Source organism: Balaenoptera physalus (assembly GCF_965194825.1).
Source record: "Balaenoptera physalus genome assembly, chromosome: 10".
NCBI lineage: Eukaryota > Metazoa > Chordata > Mammalia > Artiodactyla > Balaenopteridae > Balaenoptera > Balaenoptera physalus.
The window spans coordinates 70,446,048-70,469,482 of record NC_138889.1 but is presented as its reverse complement, the minus strand read 5'-3'; the positions used below and the strand labels follow the sequence as shown (position 1 = coordinate 70,469,482).

Below are 23,435 nucleotides of genomic sequence, written 5' to 3'. Positions count from 1 at the left end.
CCTTACAGATTGGGTCTCACTCAGAGAGCCTAAGAAGACACCACAAGAATTAGTGTGGGGTTTTTGTTTTGTTTTGTTTTGTTTTGGGGTGTGTGTGCAATTTTTTTTACAACACAGAGAATTTTCTATAATTCTGTCCCATGAGACAGTCATTTATCCTAGGGACTGTCTCCTATCTTATTCCGAAACCTCTACTAAATTTCGTTTCACGATAGCCAATGGGAGACATAAGCTCTGTGAGTGCCTTGCTCACCACTGTATTAACACGCAGTGCCTGGACTCAGTGAAATATATGCTGAGTAAAAGAACAGTCACACAGTTCAAACCCATGTTGTTCAAGGGTCCACTGTATTCGCTGAATGGATGGAAATTCACAGAATAATAGCCACCGTCTGTTCAGTGCTTACTATGCACCTCCTCAGTATTAAATGCTTTACAGAAAGTATCTCATATAATATTACAACAACTCTAGGAGCAGGTGCGATATCACTCCCTCTTTGACAAGGGAGGATGCTTGGGGTTAATTTGTTTAAGGTTATACTAATGTCAACGAAAAACCCAGATCTTCTGAATCTGAAGTCCTTTTTCTTACCCGTTATGCCATGCTGCTCTAGATAAATGCATCGATACAGTGATGAATCATCTACTTTTTTTTTTTTTCTGGGTAACAAAGTTTTTTTTCAATACTGGTACCCACCTGCTTTTCTAGTCTCACTCCCTGCCACTTCCTTTGCAGATCAAATACTCCAAGTATGCAAGTCTTCCAGCCCTGAAATCTTTCTCTCCCTCATCCCTATATCCAAACAAATGCCGTGTCCTGCTGCTTTTACCTCCTGAATAGTTCTTGAATCCATCTCCCCTTTCCCCTGCCACAGTCCAAGGCACCAGCAAAGCTGACCTGGACCCCTCCACCAGCGGCCACCCTTGCCGGGCACCAGTCTCACCTGTGCACAGTAGTCACAGTAACCTTGAAAGAAATATGAATCTGACAACAACACACTCCTGCTTAAAAGCTGAATGGCCTCTTTTAAACTTTAGGATGAAGAGAAAACCTGTTCTCATCCTACAAGGATGAGAGTGAGCGGCCCATTCTGGCCGGTCCTACCCGGCCAGCCACACTGCTCTGTTTCCAGTCCTCCTCCTACCACATTCCCACCTGCTTGCAGTATTCTTCCCTTCCCTCTCTGCCTCTCTATCCATCTGGAGACACCTCTCAATTGTTCCTTCCTCAGGGAAGCCTTCCCTGACCTCCTATTACACGTTCTCTTGTCAACACGCACCGACGTCTACCAGCCGCCAGCCACAGGTGAATTACACGCAGTTTGTGACTCCCTGTCCTTGATGAATGCCTGCCTCCCTCACCAGACCCCAGGATGCCTGGTCCCGCCTATCTAGTTCACCGCAGCCCCACAGCTGACATGTCAGTATGCACCCACCGAACGGGCCTTTTCTTGGTAAATCTGAAAAATATCTGCTTGTCCATCAGGCAACTTAAATATCATCTTTTAACATCCCTGAGAATTCCCCACCTCATTCCAAGTACAGGCGCCTGCTCAGGCAGTTCAACTACTCTGTGCTCCCATGATGTCTGTTTCACAAGTTTACTGCAGCCATGATGGCCTTGCATCGTCATCGTCTATTTACCTGCCTCGTTCTCCCTACAAGGCCCAGATTTCCTGTGTTTTATTTGCACTGTATTTCAGCAGCTAGTAGAACATTTCCATAACTTAGCCGAATGAATGCAAACATTCTCAATAACCTTTGAGGTGGAGAGGGCAGACTTGAGTACTTTGTTTGTAAATGGAGGAAACTGAGGTCTGGAGACTTTAAATGTCTTACCCAAGGTCATAAAGTAGAGCTGGGTCCTAAACTCAAGTCTTCTCATTCCATGACCATGACATCCTGCAAAGTGTCTTTTCCATCAATTCAAATCTTAATTTACGTCTATCACTGGCTCTGTGACCTCAGGAAGGACTAACATTCCTTATCCATAAAGTAGGAATAAAAATGACTTCACAGTTCTGTAGCTGAGAATTTCATAATATATCTACAAAAGATTCAGCACTGTGCCTGGAACCTCTATGATCTATTTTACCTTCTTGCAGACTTTCTATGAAAGACTATATCCTATTTAGGCTTCATGCTTGAGATGAAGGAGGAAGGAAAAAAAATGCTTCTAGCAACCTGTATGTCTGAGTATGACCTCAAAAGATGATCGGAATCCTTGGCCCACAATTCAGTCGCTGTCTTTCTCAGTCTGATTGCCACCATTAAGGCCCCAAACCTACAGGGTCACCTCAATTCCTGAATCATTCTGACGAAACCAGTCTAGCCCACCAGCCAGTAAGGCCTAGAACTGGCCGTGGTGACACAGGTTTTGTATCTAATGTTCCTAGTAAAACACCTGCAACTGTGTCCAGCAACTGTCATTCTGGCCATGTCCCTACACCTGAGGAAGTGCTGAAAAGTATGATCTCTCCTGTTTATCAGTGAGATGACTTCATTTTCATTACCCAGGAGTGCTGGCTTAATTTCAGTTTTTCTACAGAAAACTATTATTTCTAGCAAACATTTATTTGCTACTAATTCTATATTTATTTGCTTCTAATTCTTCTTATCAAAGGGATGTATATAGTTGCTTAACGATACGTTTTAAAATTAATTTAACCTGGTAAGTTAAATGGATGGAAGTCACGTGTTCCAAGGGAGCATTACTGATATAGTTACATGGGTTTTGTGGGTAATAGATACAACTTTCCCTGATCATCTTTATCTTGGCTGTGCCGTGAGGTTGGGTTTTAGGGACTGAGGACATATTTCTTAACATGCTGAAACAGTCTCACTGGTTTGTAAGAAACATCTGACTCCCTCCAGAAGAGGGGGGGAGTGGCCATCCACTCAGAGAGTTTTGGTTAATTTCTGAGGCAACTTAACGTCCACACCAGGATGCCACACACACCTTCTGGTCATCTGAGCTCTAAGGTGATCCATCTGTTCTTAAATAGCAACAAAGAACACCTATATGACAAGTACCTGCCAGCACCCCAAACCTTGAACTGCTCAATTTTCACCGAAGACCATTAGAAAAAGGATACTAATGAATAGTTATAATATGTTTTCCAAACTTTCTCCTGGGCTGCTAGTTTCCAAGTTTCAGAGGGACATGGACACATATGAGAATCCACTGAGATTCCCTCCTTGGAATAAATGAAAATTAGATATAAAATTATCTGTCAATTGTATACCCATAATCACGTGTCTGTGAACTCCGAGGCTCCCTGTGGCTCACTTAACCAATCCCCTATAGCAGTGGGTCTCAACCTGGCTACACACCAGAACTACCTGGGGAGCAGTAAAAATAAACAAAAACCATGATTCTGGGTCCCATCCTTCAGAATTTTTAAAAGCTTCCTGGATGAATATCTTGATATGCAGAAGGTGTTTAATTTCTTGATTTTTATTTATCTATTTTTTTTTTTTTTACAGTGGCATACAAGAGCTGGCTCCTACTAGCTCTGAAAGTTATTGTTAAATATGAAGGAATTTCGTGAGCTGGACAAATATTGGTAGCTTGAAATTGCCCATGGAAGCTGTATTTGCAACAGTGGAAATGGGCAAAAGCTACGGATCAGGGTTTTGGAAGGAACTAGGGGAGAGCCTTTTTTTTTTTTTTAAACCAGCACATCACTGATTGAGAACCACTGTCCCACTGAATCCAGAAAGTCCAGGTAAAGAATTCTTGCTCTAAGTATTCTAGTTCTTAAACCTGGTAACAAAGAATAACAAAGTAGGCCTTCAGAGGGCTGAATATTTGACCACAATATTGTCCTGCTGCCCCTTTTTGCAAAATTGTTTCCACCAAATTTTGTTTTGGCATTTTGCCTTTGGTTTAATCAAGGAATGTTATTTTTAAAAAATTAGCTTTATGAAATCCATTACTGCATATTTTATAGGTATATTTTGAGAAGAGCACTGTACTTACTAACCTTCCTAAGTAACCAAATGAAGCCCCCGTGAGAAACTGTTTCAAAGTTAAATTTAGGGGGAAAAAACACACAGAGCATTGCCCAGGGGAACCAGAAAATTTTCCCATCATGGACCTTGAGCACCATTGTTTTTTCCTTGCCCTTTAGCTGCCCATTAAGTTTTGACCGTACTTTTCAGCCCATAAATATTCTCCCCCCGCTCCTGGTTATGCCACTGTATTCTAGTTTATATTTCTCCTGGTACTGAGGGTTTATATTTTGCTATATTAATGTATGTTACTTATAATAATAAGGCCTTGTAAATCCTTCATGAAATGAGTCTAGGTACGTTTGAAGCACAAACCTGCTGACTCAGCTTTCGCCTCATTTCTGATTTGTATACCATGGTGCTGCTGAGACTCACACTTAGCTAATACTGGAATTACCCAGGGAACCTTAGAAAAATACACATGCCCAGGTCCTATCCTCAGAGATCCTGATTTAACTGATCTAGGATGCAGCCCTGCTATCGGGATTTTTAGATATTCTCCAGGTCTTGCTAATGTGCAGCCAGAATTAAGAATCTAGTTGTATCACCCTCACCCTCCCTTCCCAAATTCCAGTTCGGCTAAGCTTAGAAAGCCCAGCCAGATGAGACCCCTTTCTCTTCCACAAACTTGAGCCAAACCAAGTTTGCCCTATGGATGTGTGAATTCAACTGCTGATTGACCACCTGGGGCCCAGCCCCACAGTCTAGCCAGTTACCCTTGGCCCAAGCCCCAGCACCTCCCAGGCCCATCTTCCCCACCAGCCTCATGGCTGAGTCTGACAAAACATGAAAGAGACAAACAGTTACCAATAAAATTGTGAAGTTTTCCAAAACACTGTTCATCATATATTTCTCTGGTAAGTGTTTGAGCTTGTGGATGAAATTGATCATATATTCACACATCGGGGAGCGGTTTATTCGGTATACAAATCGGCCATTCTCAAACCTTGCATATTCCGTCTGTGAGGGAAAAAGGATTTGAGCATTTGTACACTTTTGACTTCAAAATACATAAGAAAGATATTATCGCCTGTAAAAGCATTTTACTTTCTCAACATGAATCACCTGCTATATGCTGCACTACTTATGTAGTTTACTTCATTTTAAAAAATCCTATCTCCAAACTTAACACCATGCTCAGAATCCATTATTTTTCTGGAAATTTTTTTTTTTAAACTTGCGAAGATCCCACTGAAGCACTTAGAAATAAGAAAGACACTCTTAGATACTCTGGATCAAAGAGGAATTTAAAAAGAAATTACAAGCTATCTAAAGAGTAATGAAAAAGAAAATATTTACATCAAACTTTTGGGACTCAATGAAGCTATACTTGCAGGAAAGCAGCTTCCTGTCTTCATCTTTAAAGATGAAAAGTTATAGAACTTAGTACACATCTTAGAAAATTAATAAACCCTACAAAATAAACCCAAACCAGTGAAAACCAGGAATAGGAAATTAATAAAGAAAAAAGCTCAAATCAATACAAAGGAAACTTTTTTAAAGATTTTTTTTTGGATGTGGACCTTTTTTTTTTTTAAAGTCTTTATTGAATCTGTTACAATATTACTTCTGTTTTATGGTTTTTGGTTTTTTGGCCACGAAGTATGTGGGATTCCAGTTCCCTGACCAGGGATCGAACCCGCACCCCCTGCATTGGAAGGCGAAGACGTAACCACTGGACTGCCAGGGAAGTCCCGCAAAGGAAATTTAAAATGTAGACAGGATATAAAAACTAGTTCTTTAGAAAGACAAAATAAAATAAATAAACCCTTCACAATCTTAAGAAGGAAAAGAAAGAAAAGAGACAAAACCACAATTACATTATTGTTCAGAAGATTTAGAGGAGGTTACTTCATGTAACTCTTTGGCAACCAACCAACCAACCAACCAATCAATCAATAAAAGCAAAGGAAAACCTAGAGGACAGGATGATTTCCCAGCAAAGTACAAATTGCTAATACTGAACCAAAAAGAAGTAGAAAACTCCAATAGGTCAATTACTGTGGAAATGACTAAAAACTACTTAGAAATCTACCACCGAAAAAGGTCCCAAGACCAAATGGTTTCACAGCTAAGTTTTATATAATCTTTAAAGAACACTTATTTTCAATGTTATTCAAACTATGCTATACCATAGAAAAAGGTAGGTATTCCAATTATTTTTATGAAATTGATGTCTATTCAATACCAAAAGTTGATAGTTTATAAAAAAGAAAAGTATAGATTAATATCACTTATGAGGTGCAAACATTTTACGTAAAATAGCAAACAATGCATCAAAGTATCCAAAGTAGAACTTTCTTCAGAATGCTGTGGTGGTTCATAGACAGGACATGTGTTAACTCATGATGTCAACAAATTGGAGAAAAATCACATAGTAAGAGTTGCTGAAAAGGCATCTGATAAAATATTGCAGCTATTACTAATAAAAAAAATTTAAGTAAAATAGGAATAGAAAGAAAGAATTTAAATATAAAATAAAGACCATTTATAAAAACCAATAATAAGTTTAATCCCAAACGTCAAAACATCAAAATTATTTCTATTGACATCAGTAACCATACAAGGATACTCACCATCACTATTTCTTTTATTTCTTTTTACAACTGTGTTGGAAGTTTTAGCAAATGAAGAGAAGGTGAGAAAATAATAATAGTAATAATAATAAAAGTGTCATGAACATTGGAAACGAAGAGATAAAATAAAGTCTTCTCTTTTTGCTGCTGCTAAGATAATACAACAGAGAAAACCCATGAATCTAGGGGGCAAAACCCGCTAGAGATAAATAAGGGAATATGGTAAGATGGCCAAATAGAATATAGATATGTAAAAACTAGGAGCTTTCTTCTATTCTAGTAATTAAAATCTGGAAATTGGAAATTGTATTAACAAATTATATAATATTTAGAGATATATTTAACAAGAAAGGGATAAACCTATATATGAAAACTGTAAAATCTTATTAAAATAGATAAAATGAGATAGAAATGCAAATAGGTTCTTGATTGGAAAGATTTAATATCAGTAACATATCAATCTGTCCCCAGATAATATCTAAATCTAATGCAATTACAATTAGGTTGCTCAGGACTTCCCTGGCAGTCCAGTGGTTAAGACTCCACACTTCCACTGCAGGGGGCGCGGGAAGATCCTGTATGCCGCGTGATGCGGCCAAAAAACAAAATCCAAAAAAACGATTAGGTTGCTCAAACAAGATTTTTCTTTTTCTTTACATTTTTAGAATGATCTCATAGTTTGGAAGAATAAATGCTGGCTACCTGCCTAGAAAATATATGAAAAAGAAGAGCAGTGAGACTGACTTGCCCCAGCAGATATCAGAACATGCTATAAAGCCACTGTAATCACATCAACACAATACTGGGACATGTAGAGATAAATAGAGGGTGGAATAGAATAGACTCCAGGAACAGCCCCCAGTATATGCAGTAACTTAAAGGGGACAGATCCACTCAGTTGGAAAATAAATGATTTAATAAATGATTTTGACACAAATGCCTATCTATTTGGGAGAAAATATAAGCAGACTCCCATTTCACACCAAATGCAGAAATATACTCCAAGCAGATTAAAGGCTTAATTACAAAACTCCACCTGCCACACCACAGCACTTTCTCCATGAAAATGCCTGGGATTTCATCAGTCGAAGACAACCTTTCCCTGTTCCCTGAACTTATAAAGAGATTTGGGTATGTTAGCTGAGGATGAACTGAAGAATAATTTGACATCTGGGAAACTGAGTTACTTATCTGGTTCATCTTTTCTCACAGGTACCTGCCCAGGCAGGAAGTCCATCTACAGGTAAGCCCTGACAACTTGGCCATTTGGTAGCAACGGTAACACTAACCTTCCGTGCTCCCAACCACCAGCAGGTACCTTTGCTTCCTCCTTCTCAGGGGAGATGGAGGTCACAAGGCTCCAGGTCTCCCAGCTGTGTCTCATTACACAGCCACATTCTCACCCACCCTCTCCTTGGACTTCCCAGACACTCCGTTGAGCTGGTTCCCCGCCCCCCGCCACCCTTCTTTGTCCTCGGCTTCTCTGTTCATGTCTCCCTTTCCACCTACCCCTAGGTCTGGCTGCCACTCTCCAAACTTAATCTTTATCCCTATTTTCCTTGCTATTCCCTCTCTGCAGCTAGCTCTCCATTCCCACAGCTTTGATTATCCTTAATGCTTAGGATTCTCAATTGATATTTTCAGTCTTTACCTGTCTCCCAAATCCTAGTGTTGTATCTATATTCGTCCCTGACTATTTCCAGTTGAACATCTTATTTACTTATCTCTGCTGGTGGCTGCACTGTCCTTCTAAGCATAAAACATGTGATCTTTGACTCTTCCTCCTCTTTAATATTTAATATCCAGTCAGTTTCTAAGTACCATTCAAAGTGTCTCCCTGGATTCCCACTACCACCCTTTTAGTAAAGCTCATGACACGTAAGCTTACAGCTACCATCTAGTCAACTCACTTACATCCTCCTCTACCAGCATAACCCTCCTTAACACCATTCTCAGGATGCCCATCCTGTGCTCGGGAAGCTATGAGGGCCTGCAGCATCCCAAATCCTCCTTGTTCAGCCCAAAGTCTTGAAAAACATCTCCTGCTCCCTCTCTCCACCCAATGCATCCTCTCTCTCACGTCTCAACACAAAGTCAGGTAGGGCTCCTGGACCTGAGAGGTCCTGGACATCTGTGAATAAACACCACTCACTGAGCATGGATGAATTGGGTGATGGGTAGAAGACAACGGAAACCACAACTCTAAATGAAATATCACCTGCAAACATTATTCACAAAAAGCAACCCACCCCGGTAAAATGAACATCCATTTTTTGAAGCGGAGGGAGGCATGAACTATAAAAGCCATAAATAGGTTTTTGGTCCCAGTATGTACTGAAATATATTTAAAACAATTAAGATGAAGGGAGTGGAAATGGCAAAAGCAAAAACCAAACTCAAGGCATCAGGGTTTTAGAAGGCAGGTGCCAATCAGCTGAGGACCACCTTGGTTGTTATCAAGATGCCTGGAAGTGCCCTTGAACCTGGAACCTGGGGTGGGAGGGGTACCATCTACTGGGCAGCAGGGTCTATCTCTAACAGATTCCATATCAGCCCCCCCGCATCCCCCCATCCCAAGGCCTCCTGCAGGACTGACACACTGGCAAGCACAGGGCTGGCTTCAGACAGTCGGAGGGCTGGCAGGGGATTACTCCCGGCCTTCTTTCTTTCAGTTGCTTTCAAATCATTTTGCCTTCTTAGAAGTAATGGGGGGGTGGGGAGTGGGAGGGGAAGGAGAAGACACCAGAAAAATAAAACCCTCTGCCCCAGTTTAGTTTTAAAGGAAGGCAACAGGCCGCCCTGAATGAAGGTTCCAGCATACAGAGGCCAACTTACCTCTACTTTTTCTACTACTTGCTTCCCAAAGGAGCAAACTTTGGTGGAACAGGTGACTGTCATATTCTCAGAACTCTCATACTGACTGGTCACGCCGTAAAAAGCCCCGGCATCATCTTGAATACTGCAGTTTAAATCAGCCTGTTGGAAATGAGATGGAGGTGGGGATTACTCTCTCATCGCAGGAGTCAAAGCAGTAACCATCCGGGTAAGACCTCCACCATGCTGGCTGGAGGGCAGTAGAGGGCCGGGGTGGCTCAGAGAGGTGGTGAGGTGACGCCCCGCTAGAAACAAGTTCTATGGCTCACTGGTTATTTTTTGAAGAGAATGCTAGTTTGGGCAGTCTTCCCTTGAAATAATGACATGCTATATGTATGTTTCATTTTACTTTCTTGCATTCAGTATAGAATACTATATATCCTTGTAATAAGAGATTCATGAGGTCTCTGAAATATGTGCAGAAAGCAGCATATGAATTGTATTCATATTCACTAATCTGTAGATATAGTTAAAAGAACAGGAGAATCTGTAGCTGACTGGCCAATTGTTATATATGTAAAAACAGATACTTCATTAACAAATTACAGCACCCAGAGGGGAAATGGTTCCTATTAAAGACTGGCTTACAAAGATGCAAAATAATTAATACAAGTTCCCACTCATTTAACATATTTTTATGATTACTTAGTAAGTGAGGCTCATGCTAGAAACATACAGGACTACAAGCCAATATGGGATGTACAGAAAATAGCTTTAATTTAGATAGAAAATAAGTACCATGTCAAAGGTACTCAGTTTGGACAATGGAAGCATTATTTTCAATTAAGGGTATTTACTTTCAGGATGGTTAAGATTTGAACATGCGGAGAAGGGCTGAGAGAACGCTTGCACAGAAGCAGCCTGGAGTGCTTCATTCTAGCTACACCGTGAGGACTAAGGAGACAGGGAGGAATGAGTTTGGAAATGCAACAAGGGCCCAGGTAGAGGAGGGCTAAGTAGGGGTATGGGTTGTATCCTGTAGGAAATGGGGACCTCTTGAAAGTGTTGACATAAGGCAATGAGGTGATCAGAGCTGAGCTTCAAGGAGAAATGTCTCAGCGTGGTATAATGTTCACTGCAGAGGGAGGCTGGGAGGCTGCTGCAGCGGCTAGATCACTGACGGACGGTCCCCTTCCCTCAAATATCTACTGACCCTTTCCTGCACACTAGGCACTGGGTGTGGAGCTGGGGATCAACGAGTCCACACAGCTTACGATTTAGGAGGGAGGACATCGCAGCAGACATAAGCACTGCTGAGATGGGCAGAGAGTCATGAGAACAGTGGGGAGGGAGCCCTTGGGGTCAGGGAAGCTTCTGATGATGACGCAGCTCAGATCCAAAGAGAGAAGAGCTGGCCTGGGCCGGTGGATCATGCTGTAAGAGAGAGTGTATAAAGGGCGCTCGGCCAGAAACAAGGCTGGAACAGAGAGAGCAAGGAGAGAGGGTAGCTGGGGAGGTGGGGGGGCGTGGAGGGGTGTGGGGGAGGGGCTTACATCCTAAAACCAAGGGACATACGAGTTTCAAGTACATAGGATAGGGCCAGTGACAGTTTAGGATCAGATCTGCAATCCAGAAAGGCACCCCTGACCACAGCTTGGAGACTCGAGAAGAGAGTGAGAATGGATAAGTGAGGTGTGTTGGGAGGCCTGGAAGAAGTTCCAGATGAGGCATGGTACCTGGGCTACTAGGGTGGCTGCAGAGAAAGAGAGGTGGATCTGACACACAGCGAGACTATATCTTGCGAGGTTTGGCACGTTTTGGCTAGCTAATTTTAATACCTTGACAGGCACTAACCGCCATGAACACCTGAGTCAGCCTATATATATTTTTAATAAGTATCTGTATTTCAATTTCCCTCTTGAATTGAGCATCAGAAAATCTCCATTTCCTTAGGCAAAACTTCGGATATGCTGGCTTCAAATAAAGACAATATACTTTATATTCCCTTTTCTTATGTGCCAAGAAATTCAAAGCTAAATTAAGTGTTCAACTATAGTCATTAACTTATTCTAGGTACTTCTAATAACTACTAACAACAAGTGTCCAGCTCCTGTTACTGGATTCCAATCTACTTTTACTTGTACTTGTCCAGTTTTACATTATCCATAAATTTAGTAATGCTCCCTCACATTTTGTTTTTTGGAATTTTATGGGGCATAAATTGCAAATAATTAAAAATGCTCAGGTGTGTCTTTTGCTCACATTCAAAGGTTTGACATTTAGCTCCATGAGAGAGCAGTTTAGCGGGGAACGATGGAGGTCTTACACTGAGATCTGTATCTCAGCTCCTTAAGGCTGAAGAGAGGCCCGTGAGTCTACGTGGGCTCCAACCTCCAGTACAGAAAGATAGCGGTGTATCCTAGGCACACAGGAGCTCTGACACTGGGTTGTCATCCGGCCTTACAGGGCGGGTATCACCTGTTGTGAACTGAGAGAGGGCCTTCCAGAACTCTGAGCTGGTCCTGCCACCAGCTGAGAACACAGAGCTCTGAGAAGTGGCTCAGGTGTTTTGCGGGGGTGGGATGACCAGTGATGTTCTTTGTGGGATTGATGCTCTTACTATTATGATGTAGTTTGTGCCAACAAGGTTTAACTTAAAAAAAAAAAAAAAAAAGTAAAAATATGCAGGTGGTAAGTAAAGGAAAAAAAAAACTGTAATCTATTTCTCAAGTGTCCTTTTAGAGATATTTAGCATTTAGATATTCAAACATACACATTCCCTCTTTTCTGCACAAATTGTAGCATTCTTCTAAACCTGGCTATAAATAAATAAATACTTCTTAGAATTCACATAGTACTGATATAGAATACCAGTTTTTAAAAGAACAGCCTTTTAAAAAACTGAACAGCCACACTTTTTGGTGGCTGCATATTATTCCATTATACAGATGCACCATAATTTAACATGTGCTCTACTGATGAATATTTAGAATGCTTCCCAACAACAATGCAATAATAAGTTAAGTGGAACAGGAAAGGTCCATTAGAAATTACTTTTACTTTGTTTTCATTCAATTTAAAAAAATTCCCTGCTTTGAAAATGAGAATTAATGGGCCATAAACACACTGTTAACTAATACTGCAATTTAAACAAACTCATTTTGATGTAATCAAGTTGTTGTGAAGGACTGGTGAACAATCAAAAGCAGTCTGGTGTTTGTGGTGTAAGCGGTGGAGTGTGGGAAGGAGCACGCGGAAATTAGCAATGTGCAGGGGAGTCAACAGGAGAGTACATGGGACTGGGTTACTTTTTAAAAACTATCAACTTCAAATTACATCAACTTAACCAGGAGGGAGGTTTCTTAAGAATTGCATCTCAACTCCCTAGGCACAGTGTTTTCTTTTCTTTCATTTTTTTCAATGCTCCATTTTTCACTTTATTTACTTCAGTGGCAGTATTTTTTTATATGCAATTTTTAAAGGTTACATTCCATTTACAGTTATTACAAAATATTGGCTACATTCCTGTGTTGTACAGTACATCCTTGAGCCTATCTTACTTACACCCAATAGTTTGTACCTCCCACTCTGCCATCCCTATATTGCCCCCCCCGCCCCCATACTGGTAACCACTAGTTTGTTCTCTATATCTCTATAATATATTTTGTTATATTCACTAGTTTGTTGTATTTTTTAGATTCCACATATAAGCGATATCATACAGTATTTATCTTTTTCTGTCTGACTTATTTCACTTAGCATAATGCAATGGCATTATTTTTGACAAGCAAAAGATTTACAATGTAAACAAACTACGAGTCTTAAAATCTAAAGCAAGCATAGAAATAAATATACAAAATAATCCATCCATACATACAAATTCAAAATGTCACCCAAGTTCAGAATGGCATTCACCATAATTTGATGTTAGCAAAATGGCAGAAAATTTTCACAGCTTTTGTGTTTCCACCTCTATGAGTTTCCACGCTTAAGTAATACTGGTGCTATAGCAGCGGCACACCTAGTAGATCTGACACTTAGAATGGATCATTTTTAAGACCCCCTTCCTTTGACAAAATTATCTTCAGTAAATAATCAGCACCGTTTCACTGTTTTAAACTTTAAACACAAAAACTCTGAAAGTGGTAACAGAGAATGAAGTAACTCTAGTTCTACTTTTTCATCTTCGTAACTACTGTGCCCATTTCCAAATCACAGAAGCAGCAGCACTGTGCAGAATGCAGCTCCAACGATTCCAAACTGTTAGAACTTACTCTGGAATATAAGACTGAGTCTTGGGGCTTCCCTGGTGGCGCAGTGGTTGAGAATCCGCCTGCCAATGCAGGGGACACGGGTTCGAGCCCTGGTCTGGGAAGATCCCACATGCCGCGGAGCAACTGGGCCCGTGAGCCACAACTACTGAGCCTGCGCATCTGGAGCCTGTGCTCCGCAACAAGAGAGGCCGCGATAGTGAGGCCCGCGCACCGCGATAAAGAGTGGCCCCCACTCGCCGCAACTAGAGAAAGCCCTCGCACAGAAACGAAGACCCAACACAGCCAAAAAAAAAAAAAAAAAAAAAGACTGAGTCTTTAATCACATGTGTTATTAAAGAATAAGTACCATAATGGATAAGCAATATAAGTGTGCTAGTTTGAAGCATATATATATGTGTGTGTCTATACATATATACGAAATAAAATATATATGAAATATATATACGAAATAAAAGCCCAACACTAATTTTACCAGTTGTTTAAGGCTTAGGCCAACAAAGGATTTTTTCTTTTTGAGGAATATTTTATTGATAGCATTGTTTAGAACTGCGGGCACAATGTGATAATAAAAATGACAACCATTTTTACATGGTTTTGCCATATAAACTTCTCTGCAATGAACTTCCTTAATGCCTGCACCTGGGGCAGACCATTCCCACCCTCTCACCTTTGGTTCACCACTGTCCCTTAGAATTCCCTAAATAATTTAATTAGTTTTAATTCGGAATGGATGACCCGTAGGTACAATGACAGGAAGTATCAAAAATGAAGGTATTCAAGAATTCACATTATGAAACTCCACCATCTGAAACAATCTCAACAAAGCATGAGTTTTAAAGTTGTTAGGATTAACTTTTTTACATAAAATTCAAGTAGAACATACATTCAGAGAAGTGTACAAATCACAAGTTTACAGACTGATTAATTTTTATAAAGTGAACACACCCATGTAACCAGCACCCAGATGAGGAAATAGAAGCCCCCTCATCCATGCTCCCTTTCAGTACAGTCAAACCCCCCATGTCACAAGAGTAACCTTCATCCTAAAATACTGTACGTTAATCTTGTCTGGTTTCGTGAACATTTCACGAGTGGAATCACATAGTGTTGATTCCTCTGTGTTTAGTTCTATTTGTGCAGCATTACAGTGTGAGAGCCTTCCATGCTGTGGTGTGTAGTTAATCTATCCTTGTCACTGTAGAGTACTCCACTGAATGGACTATACCACCACCTATCTCTTCTACGGATGGACATTTACAATGTTTCCAAATTGAACCTATTATGAAGAGCGCTACTCTGAACATTCAGGGATACGCATTTGATGAACTCATGTGTGCACTCCTGTTAGGTGTTCCTAGGAGTGGAACTGCTGGTCATGAGATCTATGTGCATTTTCAGCTTTCATTTAGATAAAAGGAACAGATGGTTTTTGAATTATCTTGCTTTTCTTAAAAAAGTTTGAGACAACTTTGATTTAATTATTAGTGTATATTTAATAGGTTAGATTTTAAAAGACTTCTCAACTAACAGTAAATAAGCAATTTGCTATTACAACTGCTTTGCAGTTACTTTTGAACATGGAAAATAATTACACAGCCATCCAACCATATCACAGCTGTTCTCTGGGAATTTTCTAGGAGGAGGTATTGATGTGAAATATAATTATCTGTCAGCTGATGATATTATGATTATCCCAGAAAGAAATATGGTCACTGAACTCCCGTGGAGCAAAGGTAATATCAAAGAAAGAATGCTAACATTAAATCAGCAGCAGAGGAGGCAAACTCTGTAATGAGTCTACGATTTGTGCTGAGTTCATTATCTACCCTCTCGACTCATTTTTCCCAACTGAAAACTCAGGGCAAACCTATTTCATATAGTTCTGAAGGCAAGAAAATGAGGAAAAAAATGCTGGTATCAGACATACAAACTATTTTTGCCTAATCAGCTCTTATCTGATCACAGGATATTTTCTAAAAGCAAATAAATATAAAAATCCAAGAAACAGGGACTTCCCTGGTGGTGTAGTGGTTAAGAATCCATCTCCCAATGCAGGGGACACGGGTTCGAGCCCTGGTCCGGGAAGATCCCACATGCCGCGGAGCAACTAAGCCCGTGCGCCACAACTCCTGAGCCTGAGTTCTAGAGCCCACGAGCCACAATTACTGAGCCCACGTGCTGCAACTACTGAAGCCCGCGTGCCTAGAGCCTGTGCTCCACAAAAAGAGAAGCCACCACAATGAGAAGCCTGTGCACCGCAACGAAGAGTAGCCCCCGCTCGCCACAACCAGAGAAAGCCCGCACACAGCAACAAAGACCCAACGCAGCCAAAAATAAATAAATAAATAAATTTTTAAAAGTTCAAGAAACAACTAGAACCCAGCAAACTTATCTTCCCAACAAATTCCAAATTCAAACGATAACCTATCCTCTGGGGATAAGCCAGCTGTTGGGGCCCAGGGCAGGCCGTTCCAAAATGTGCCTCAATGGAATACTTGATTATTTTCGATTAAAGTTACTTAAGAAACAACCAAGGGAAGAGGGACACTCTGACCCTCCCCTCGGTCTCCCTGAAAGCAGGAAATAAATCTCTCATATGAAAGGCATACTTCCTGCATCTGGAGGTAGAAGGACACCCTTATCGCCAGAGATAGAGAATTTAGGGCCAAGAAGCCTTTTAAACAAACCTTGTTACTTTAAAAATTTACTTCCCCAAGCCCAAGCCCTGTTTAGATTCTTCACTAATTAAGCACCCCAAACCTACATCTCTTTGTCCTGTGATTCCTCACAAATTCATCGTTTGTCTAAAAAGTATAATAGATGCCTGCTTCAGCCACTTCTTAGGTCCCATTTCTGTGTGAACTCCATTGCCATGAATTAAAAATTTGTTTCTTTTTCTCCTATTAATCTGTCTTGTGTCAATTTATTTTCAGTCCAGCCACAAGAACTCAAGAGGGGTAGAAGGGGAAATTTCCCCCTCCCTAGCTGGTCACAGGCCATGTTCTAAAAGAAAAAAAACCCCCCAAAAAAAAAAAACAAGCGCCTTGCCGATGTGACTGGAGAGGGCAAGTCCAGGCAAACGGGCCCTTCTAAGCAATCTTTGCCCATTTTGCCCTAGAACAGAGACCCTCCATATGAACTGGGTTCAGAGACCAGCTCCTTCTCCTACCACCTAAGGCAGGAGTCCTTTCTACAGTAACCTGACTTGCGCTGCCTTCTGGCTAAATACTACCTTCAGACACAGGAAAATCATTACTTTAATAAAATACTCACCATGTCCCGGGCAGACCTAATTGTTAGAGAGTTCTTTTTCCTGTTGTATTAGTCTTCTACTGCTGCTTTAACAAACTACCACAAATTTAGTGACTTAAAACACCACCAATTTATGATCTTCTACTTCTGTAGGTTGGACATCCAATATGGGTCTCACCAGGTTGAGATCAAGTATTGGTGGAGCTGTGTTCGTTTCTGGAGGCTCTGGGGAGGGATCGGGTTCTTTGCCTCTTTCAGCTTCCACATTCCTCGTCTCTTAGCTCCTTGCCCCATTTTCAAAGCCAGCAACACCAGGCTGAGTTCTCACACTGCCAGCTGTCATCTCTCTAGACCTCTTCTCTTGCCTCCCTCTGTCACTTTTAAGGAAACTTGTGATTTACCCACTCACATAACCCAAGATATTTCCCTGTCTGCTCTTAGCAACTTCCACTCCCCCTTTCCATGTAACGTAACACATCCCCTAACACTGTGATAAGAACTCGGACACGCTGCTGCTTACCACACCCATTAAGTTGCAATCGGCTTCCCAGCTGCTTCCACCTACAGCTCTGCCTTCTGGAATCACGCGGGCCTAAGAACACTGCTGTAAGACAATCCTGCAACCGTCTTTCATTTCCCCCCTCATCTCACCTTTCCACTCCCCCTTCTCACCCACAGAGTTCTTCAGGTCCTATCTGCTTCCTAGGATCCAAGTTCCACGTTTATTTTTATTTATTTTTTAATTAATTAATTAATTAATTTATTTATTTATTTATGACTGTGTTGGGTCTTCGTTTCTGTGCGAGGGCTTTCTCCAGTTGTGGCAAGCGGGGGCCACTCTTCATCGCGGTGTGCGGGCCTCTCACTATCGCGGCCTCTCTTGTTGCAGAGCACAGGCTCCAGACGCGCAGGCTCAGTAGTTGTGGCTCATGGGCCCAGCTGCTCCGCGGCATGTGGGATCTACCCAGACCAGGGCTCGAACCCGTGTCCCCTGCATTGGCAGGCGGATTCTCAACCACTGCGCTACCAGGGAAGCCCTCCATGTTTATTTTTATTAAACTCCATCCTGACTTCAGACCTCCCTTCCACCTAGTCCAGAGACTTGAGAATCCTGAGTCTTCACTTGTCATCATCTCATCTCAGACACCTGACGGACAGCACGGACAGCAGTCACTCCTCTGAGTCTCACTTTCCTCATCTCTAACCTCAGAGAAGATCTGTTTCCAAAGGCCACCATTGTGATGAGAAGAGAGAATGTATACGAGACCCATCTGTAAACGGAAACGTGCCACATAAACGTAAACGATGACCACTCCTGTCAACCCAGGGACTTCAACACAGACCTGGACAGAGATTAAAGACAGAGCCTCAAGTCACATCTCCAGAGGTGTGACCCAAAGTAGATGGTGGTTCATAACCAACAAACAAGATAAAAGCTTTCCCCCCAGAGCCAGTCTGAGTCCCAATCCATGCTTATCAGGTGAATAGCACAGATGCAGCAATGGCTTTTTTCAAACAGAAAAATTAGTACTTTTTCTGATTTGTGAGTTTATACCAAGCCTTAGGTTTTAGGCATAACTGCTCAAACAGGTACAAAATTACAATCTTTCCCACAAAGATATGATTAGAGATGTCATGAAATCCTGCCTGGAAGCAAAAAAGGCCATCATTAATAAATGTGTGGGGAATGAATTAAAAACTTGAGGATCTATATGTGGGCAAGTCCTGGAAAACAGTGTAAGGTCGAAGTAGAAGCAGGTTACAATGCTAGGCAGAGAAAGCTGACTGCACCAGACAGCAGGGAAACAAAAAAGTGAAACATTAAATTTCCTCAAATTCTTCCCTAAATAATCCTTCTCTTACACACTTGTTACTTCTGCAGCTGAGACATGTAAGTCACAAGACAAGACTTCGGCTTGGTTTCTCCTCTGTTACCTCTCACTCAGCGAGTGTATTTGTTCATGGATGTGTTCCACTGCTTCATTTCATGTTTTTGAAATTGAAGAAGAAAAAAAAAAAAAGCAATATTCTTCAAAGAATGATTCTTCCCATTTCATGGGTGAGGAAAACAAGGCCTAGCCCAGTTACGTAGGATCCAGAGTCCTCTGAGGGGAGGGCTGGGCCAGGGAAGCAGCTCTGCAAAACCTCAGGCCTCTGGAAACCTGGCTCCAGGTGCCTGAAGGACAGGGAAATGAGCGTGAGGGTTGCCAAGGGCTGAATGGAATGGTGCAGCTCAGGCAGAGGCAGCATTTGGCTGACGACAACTACTTTTTCACTGGCCTCAGAAAGAAAAGGCCTGCAGGAAGAAAGAGGAAGCAGATCAGTCCAAAGGCAGGGGAGAGGGCTTGGGCACCGCGTAGGAAAGGAGCAGGCTGCAGACACTCCCTTCCCACCCGCCTCCCCCTTCCACCTGGAGGGCTTGGAAGGGCTGGGCAGGAATTACTTGGTTGCAAAAATGAAAACATCAAGAGGATTGTCCCTGACAAGAGACAGTATAATAGGCACTGACGGATGCAAGGAGACGCTGGCATTTTCAAACCACTACTTTGAAACTCTCCTCTTCATCTTCTCCCAGCCATGATCAAAGGACCAAGATTTCAAATTGTGAAGCAATTTTTTCCAATGGCAGCATCTGGCTCCTTGGCAGGCAGCGCTGGGAGCCGGGCCCTGTCGTGGGCGTCCATCCAGGCCTGCCACGTGGTGAGGCTCGGCCAGGCAGGGCACCACGTGGGCCTTACAGCTGCTCCCCCAGGCGCCGTGAGCCGGCAGGCAGAAGTGCTCCAGGAGGCAGCCCGGGTAGGGGACTCTTGAGGCTGCTGTCTGCTCCCCAACCCTCCCGCCTGACTCATCTGCCCCGGTGGCTTCGGAGGCCTGGGGTGCAGGAAGCTGGGATGACTGTGGGACAGCCGCCCCCCTCCCCCCCCACCCCAGGGCAGGTCGACTTGCATCTGGGGAGAGCGAGAAAGCTGCCCAAAGGGAAGGGAGCCTTTGAGGGTGTTCACTTCGGGGCAGGGGCCATGGTGCCCCTGCCCGGTGCAACAGGATGCAGCTGTAGCTCTCCGGCCACAGCTGTTTTAAATAAGAATAAGAGGCATAAACTCAGCGCCAGCGCCACCCCCCCACCCCCCCCCCCCACCCCCCCCCGCTCTTCAAGTTACTTCCCACGAACTACGGCATATATTTACATCTACAAAATAGAAGATTTTAAAAAACAACCACCAATAGCCCCTTTATAGTGCAGATCGGCACCCCATTTGAATTTCATCAACATTTAGTACTTCAAAGAATCTTAAAAGCTTGCTCTAATTACAATGGGCACTGCTTGAAAGACTGGCTGTTTGCATTGCAAATTCCTACAAATACTGGCATTCATTAAAAAAAAATTCAATTAATATCGCCCACACAACCAGGTAACTGCCACTGGTGACTTCACACAGTAGCTGGGGTGAAAGAGCGAAGGTCAGGCCCTAGTACGAAGCAGCCGCACAGGCCAGTTCTCTCCAATGGAGGCAGTTAATGAGTCCTGGGTGCCCAGCTGAGCTGGCCCTTCACCCAGCGCATTCATCAGGCATGCGAACATCGGTCAGAGACCACCTTTTCCAGACCAGAAAACAAGGCCTTTTTCTGGTCTGGAGCTTTTGTGCCTGAACAGTCTTACATAGAACAATAACAACAAATCAATCAACTAATTAACAAGTGTAGAGTTGCCAAATAAAATAACAGGCTGCCTGGTTAAATTTGATTTTTATATAAACAACATACTTTTTCGTAGGGGTAGGGACATATCCCTTTGTCCCAAAGATGGCATGGGACAGACACTAAAAAAGTATGCGTTGTTTACCTGAAATTCAAATCGAACTGGGTGGTTTGAATTCTTATTTGCTAAATCTGGCAACTCTTCTAACAATTCACCTTTACCAAAAAAGAATAACAAAAATTGGGACTTACCCTCAAATTTTCATTGCTGTAAGGAGACATCTTATACTCAAAATATTTTTGAGTGGGAAAAAAATGAAGCTGCTGAATAACACATGGAGCACAATATTTCTTTTAGTAAAAACAAACGGTGTATGTACAATGTTTGTAGATGCATATAGAAAGTCAGGAAGGATACAGGGCTGGTGGCGGTCGGTCTCACTTTTTCTTCTATAGTCTTTGGAACTGCTTGGGAATTTTAATAAGCTTCTCTTGCTTTGGTAATGTAAACAGTACATTAAAATGGGGGTGGATGGGTAGGGTGTACTTTGCATCTCTACCTTCACAGGGAGAGGGAATTTCACACATCACCAAGGGTATAGGTCCAGTTTTAGACAACTGACCAAGATGCTTGAGGGTTTATGACTATGTCCAGGTAATCCACTTACTGCTTGCAAAACTGCGTCTGGGGGCTTCCCTGGTGGCGCAGTGGTTGAGAATCTGCCTGCTAATGCAGGGGACACGGGTTCGAGCCCTGGTCTGGGAAGATCCCACATGCCGAGGAGCAACTAGGCCTGTGAGCCACAACTACTGAGCCTGCGCTTCTGGAGCCTGTGCTCCGCAACAAGAGAGGCCACGACAGTGAGAGGCCCGCGCACCGCGATGAAGAGTGGCCCCTGCTTGCCGCAACTAGAGGAAGCCTTCGCACAGAAACGAAGACCCAACACAGCCAAAAATAAATACATACATAAATAAATAAATAATAATTAAAGGTGCTAATAATTTAAAAAAAAAACAAAAAACTGCGTCTGGAAATAAGAAGCCATATCCTGATTGTGCCACTTCAGTTCTCTCCTTCTCAAGCTTTTCTTGGTGATGGTTACAGAGTGAAGCTAACTGTGCCTCCGTGAACAGGGTGAATGCTGGGAGGTGCAGGTGTACCACACGTCTGCTTTCCCCTGGGCTTCTGCTTAGCAGCAGCTCTTGGGGACACAGTGGCTCTGCATCTCAGCCTGTAACCACGGCACGGAGCAGAGTTAAACAGCCCCATGCAGGAAAGAATGGACCCCTGACCTTGGCTTTGTTAGCAACCACTGAGCCCAATGGCCCAGGAGAGAAAGCATTAGAGGAACAGCTGTCAGATGGATTCTCCCATGAGGTTAAGGGAATTCCCAATTTAGATTCTGCCTAGATGTCCTGAAGAGTTCAAGGTTAAAAAAAAAAAAAAAAAGTATCCGTGGCAGGACTGAGGTCGAGGGATTGAGGGATAAGCAGAGTGAGCTTCTGCTACCAGCTTCCAGGCTGTCCTATTCTGCCTTATGTTTTCAGGGGATTCAGAAAGACTCTTTTAAATAGTCACTGCCATGGAGATCGTTTCCACCCTCAACTCTCACCATTCTCCAGGTTCTGTGAGGTCCAGCGGCCCCCAGGACCTTCTGTCAACTCTCAGTAGGACTCCTGGTCTCTGCACAAGCATCCACCTGCCTTGAAAACTCCTTCCCACTCTCCTTCCATTGATTAAGTTCTTTCAAGATTCAGCTCAAATGCCACATCTTTGTGGGGCCTTCCAGAATGTTCTCAGGCAGAAAGAGCTCCTCCTCTACCTCTGTGCTTCCACATTTCCACTAGAGCCCCTATCCCACAGTGTGTCTGCCATCCCACACCAGACCCTAAGGTCTGCCTCTTACTCATGTCTGCTTCCCCAGCTTTCTAGGAGCAAAGTAGAAATCAGTGAATTGACTGATTTGTTGAATGACTCACTGGTGATGTGTATATTCATTACTAATGCAAATGATTAAACTATTTCTATAAGAACCTAACAACTCCAGAGAGAGCCTGGAAAGGTTTTTGTGTGAATCTCTTGAGGTCTCCTCCTACCCCCTTTCTGTAAATTCCTTGAGAAATTTATTCAACAAACTGTCAGATGCCTATGATATCTGCCCACACTATCAGAGCTGGCCAAGTGACAATTATAGGACCCCATGTACAGCAATTCCTCTAGGTGTACTGAGTGAAATAACTCTTCATCAACTGAATTAAAAAAATAAGTAAATAAAATAAAAAAATAAAAAAACTGTTGAAAATCTGCTATATACATTGCACTGCTGGATAAACAAATGTTATAGATAGGATCCTTGCTCCCTGGGGAAGGCTTACAAAGTTTAGGGCACAGGGCTGGGAAACAGGAAGGAAGCAATAATAGACAGCAGTCAATGCAGAAAGCGCTAACAAGCTCCAGATATTTTTCTCATAAAATCAAACCAAAATGGGTTGGATGTGCAAGGTTACTGACTGACCACCATGCACCCTCCAACCCCCATCCTTCTACATGAAATATCAGAACCTGCTATCCAAAGATGATTTTTCAAAAAAACAGACCCTGGTGAAGATAATCATAGGGTCACAGCCTACCGAAGAGAATTTATCATGTATTAGCCCCATAAGTACCTCTGAACATGGTATTTCTTGCTAATCTTCCTTCCACTACATCATTCCATTACTTCCTATTGTTCACATAATTTCAGACCTTAACACTGTTGTGAGAAGAGACAAGTAGAGAGAAAGGGAAAGATTGTTGAACTGAAAGGCC

At 42.4% G+C, this 23,435-nt stretch overlaps 1 protein-coding gene and 2 long non-coding RNA genes across 17 annotated transcripts in view; 2 read left to right on the top strand and 1 right to left on the bottom strand.

The window, feature by feature from the left end:
* LOC309667525 overlaps positions 1–23,435 on the top strand; it is a 616,044-nt gene that overhangs the window by 133,408 nt on the left and 459,201 nt on the right. The gene's annotated exons all lie outside the window — the stretch shown is intronic.
* TEAD1 (TEA domain transcription factor 1) overlaps positions 1–23,435 on the bottom strand; it is a 265,515-nt gene that overhangs the window by 8,475 nt on the left and 233,605 nt on the right. For all 15 annotated transcript variants that reach the window (XM_082476019.1, XM_082476021.1, XM_082476018.1 and 12 more), the window contains 2 exons: positions 9,426–9,566; positions 4,822–4,974 (listed from right to left, as the gene is read on the bottom strand). In XM_082476019.1, coding sequence (XP_082332145.1) covers positions 4,822–4,974; positions 9,426–9,566 — 294 coding nt within the window. The remainder of the gene's footprint in view (positions 1–4,821; positions 4,975–9,425; positions 9,567–23,435) is intronic.
* The window catches only part of LOC309667519, a 373,680-nt gene continuing 359,821 nt past the window's right edge, over positions 9,577–23,435 (top strand). The window contains exon 1 of the long non-coding RNA XR_014267798.1: positions 9,577–17,781. This is a non-coding gene — a long non-coding RNA (uncharacterized lncRNA). The remainder of the gene's footprint in view (positions 17,782–23,435) is intronic.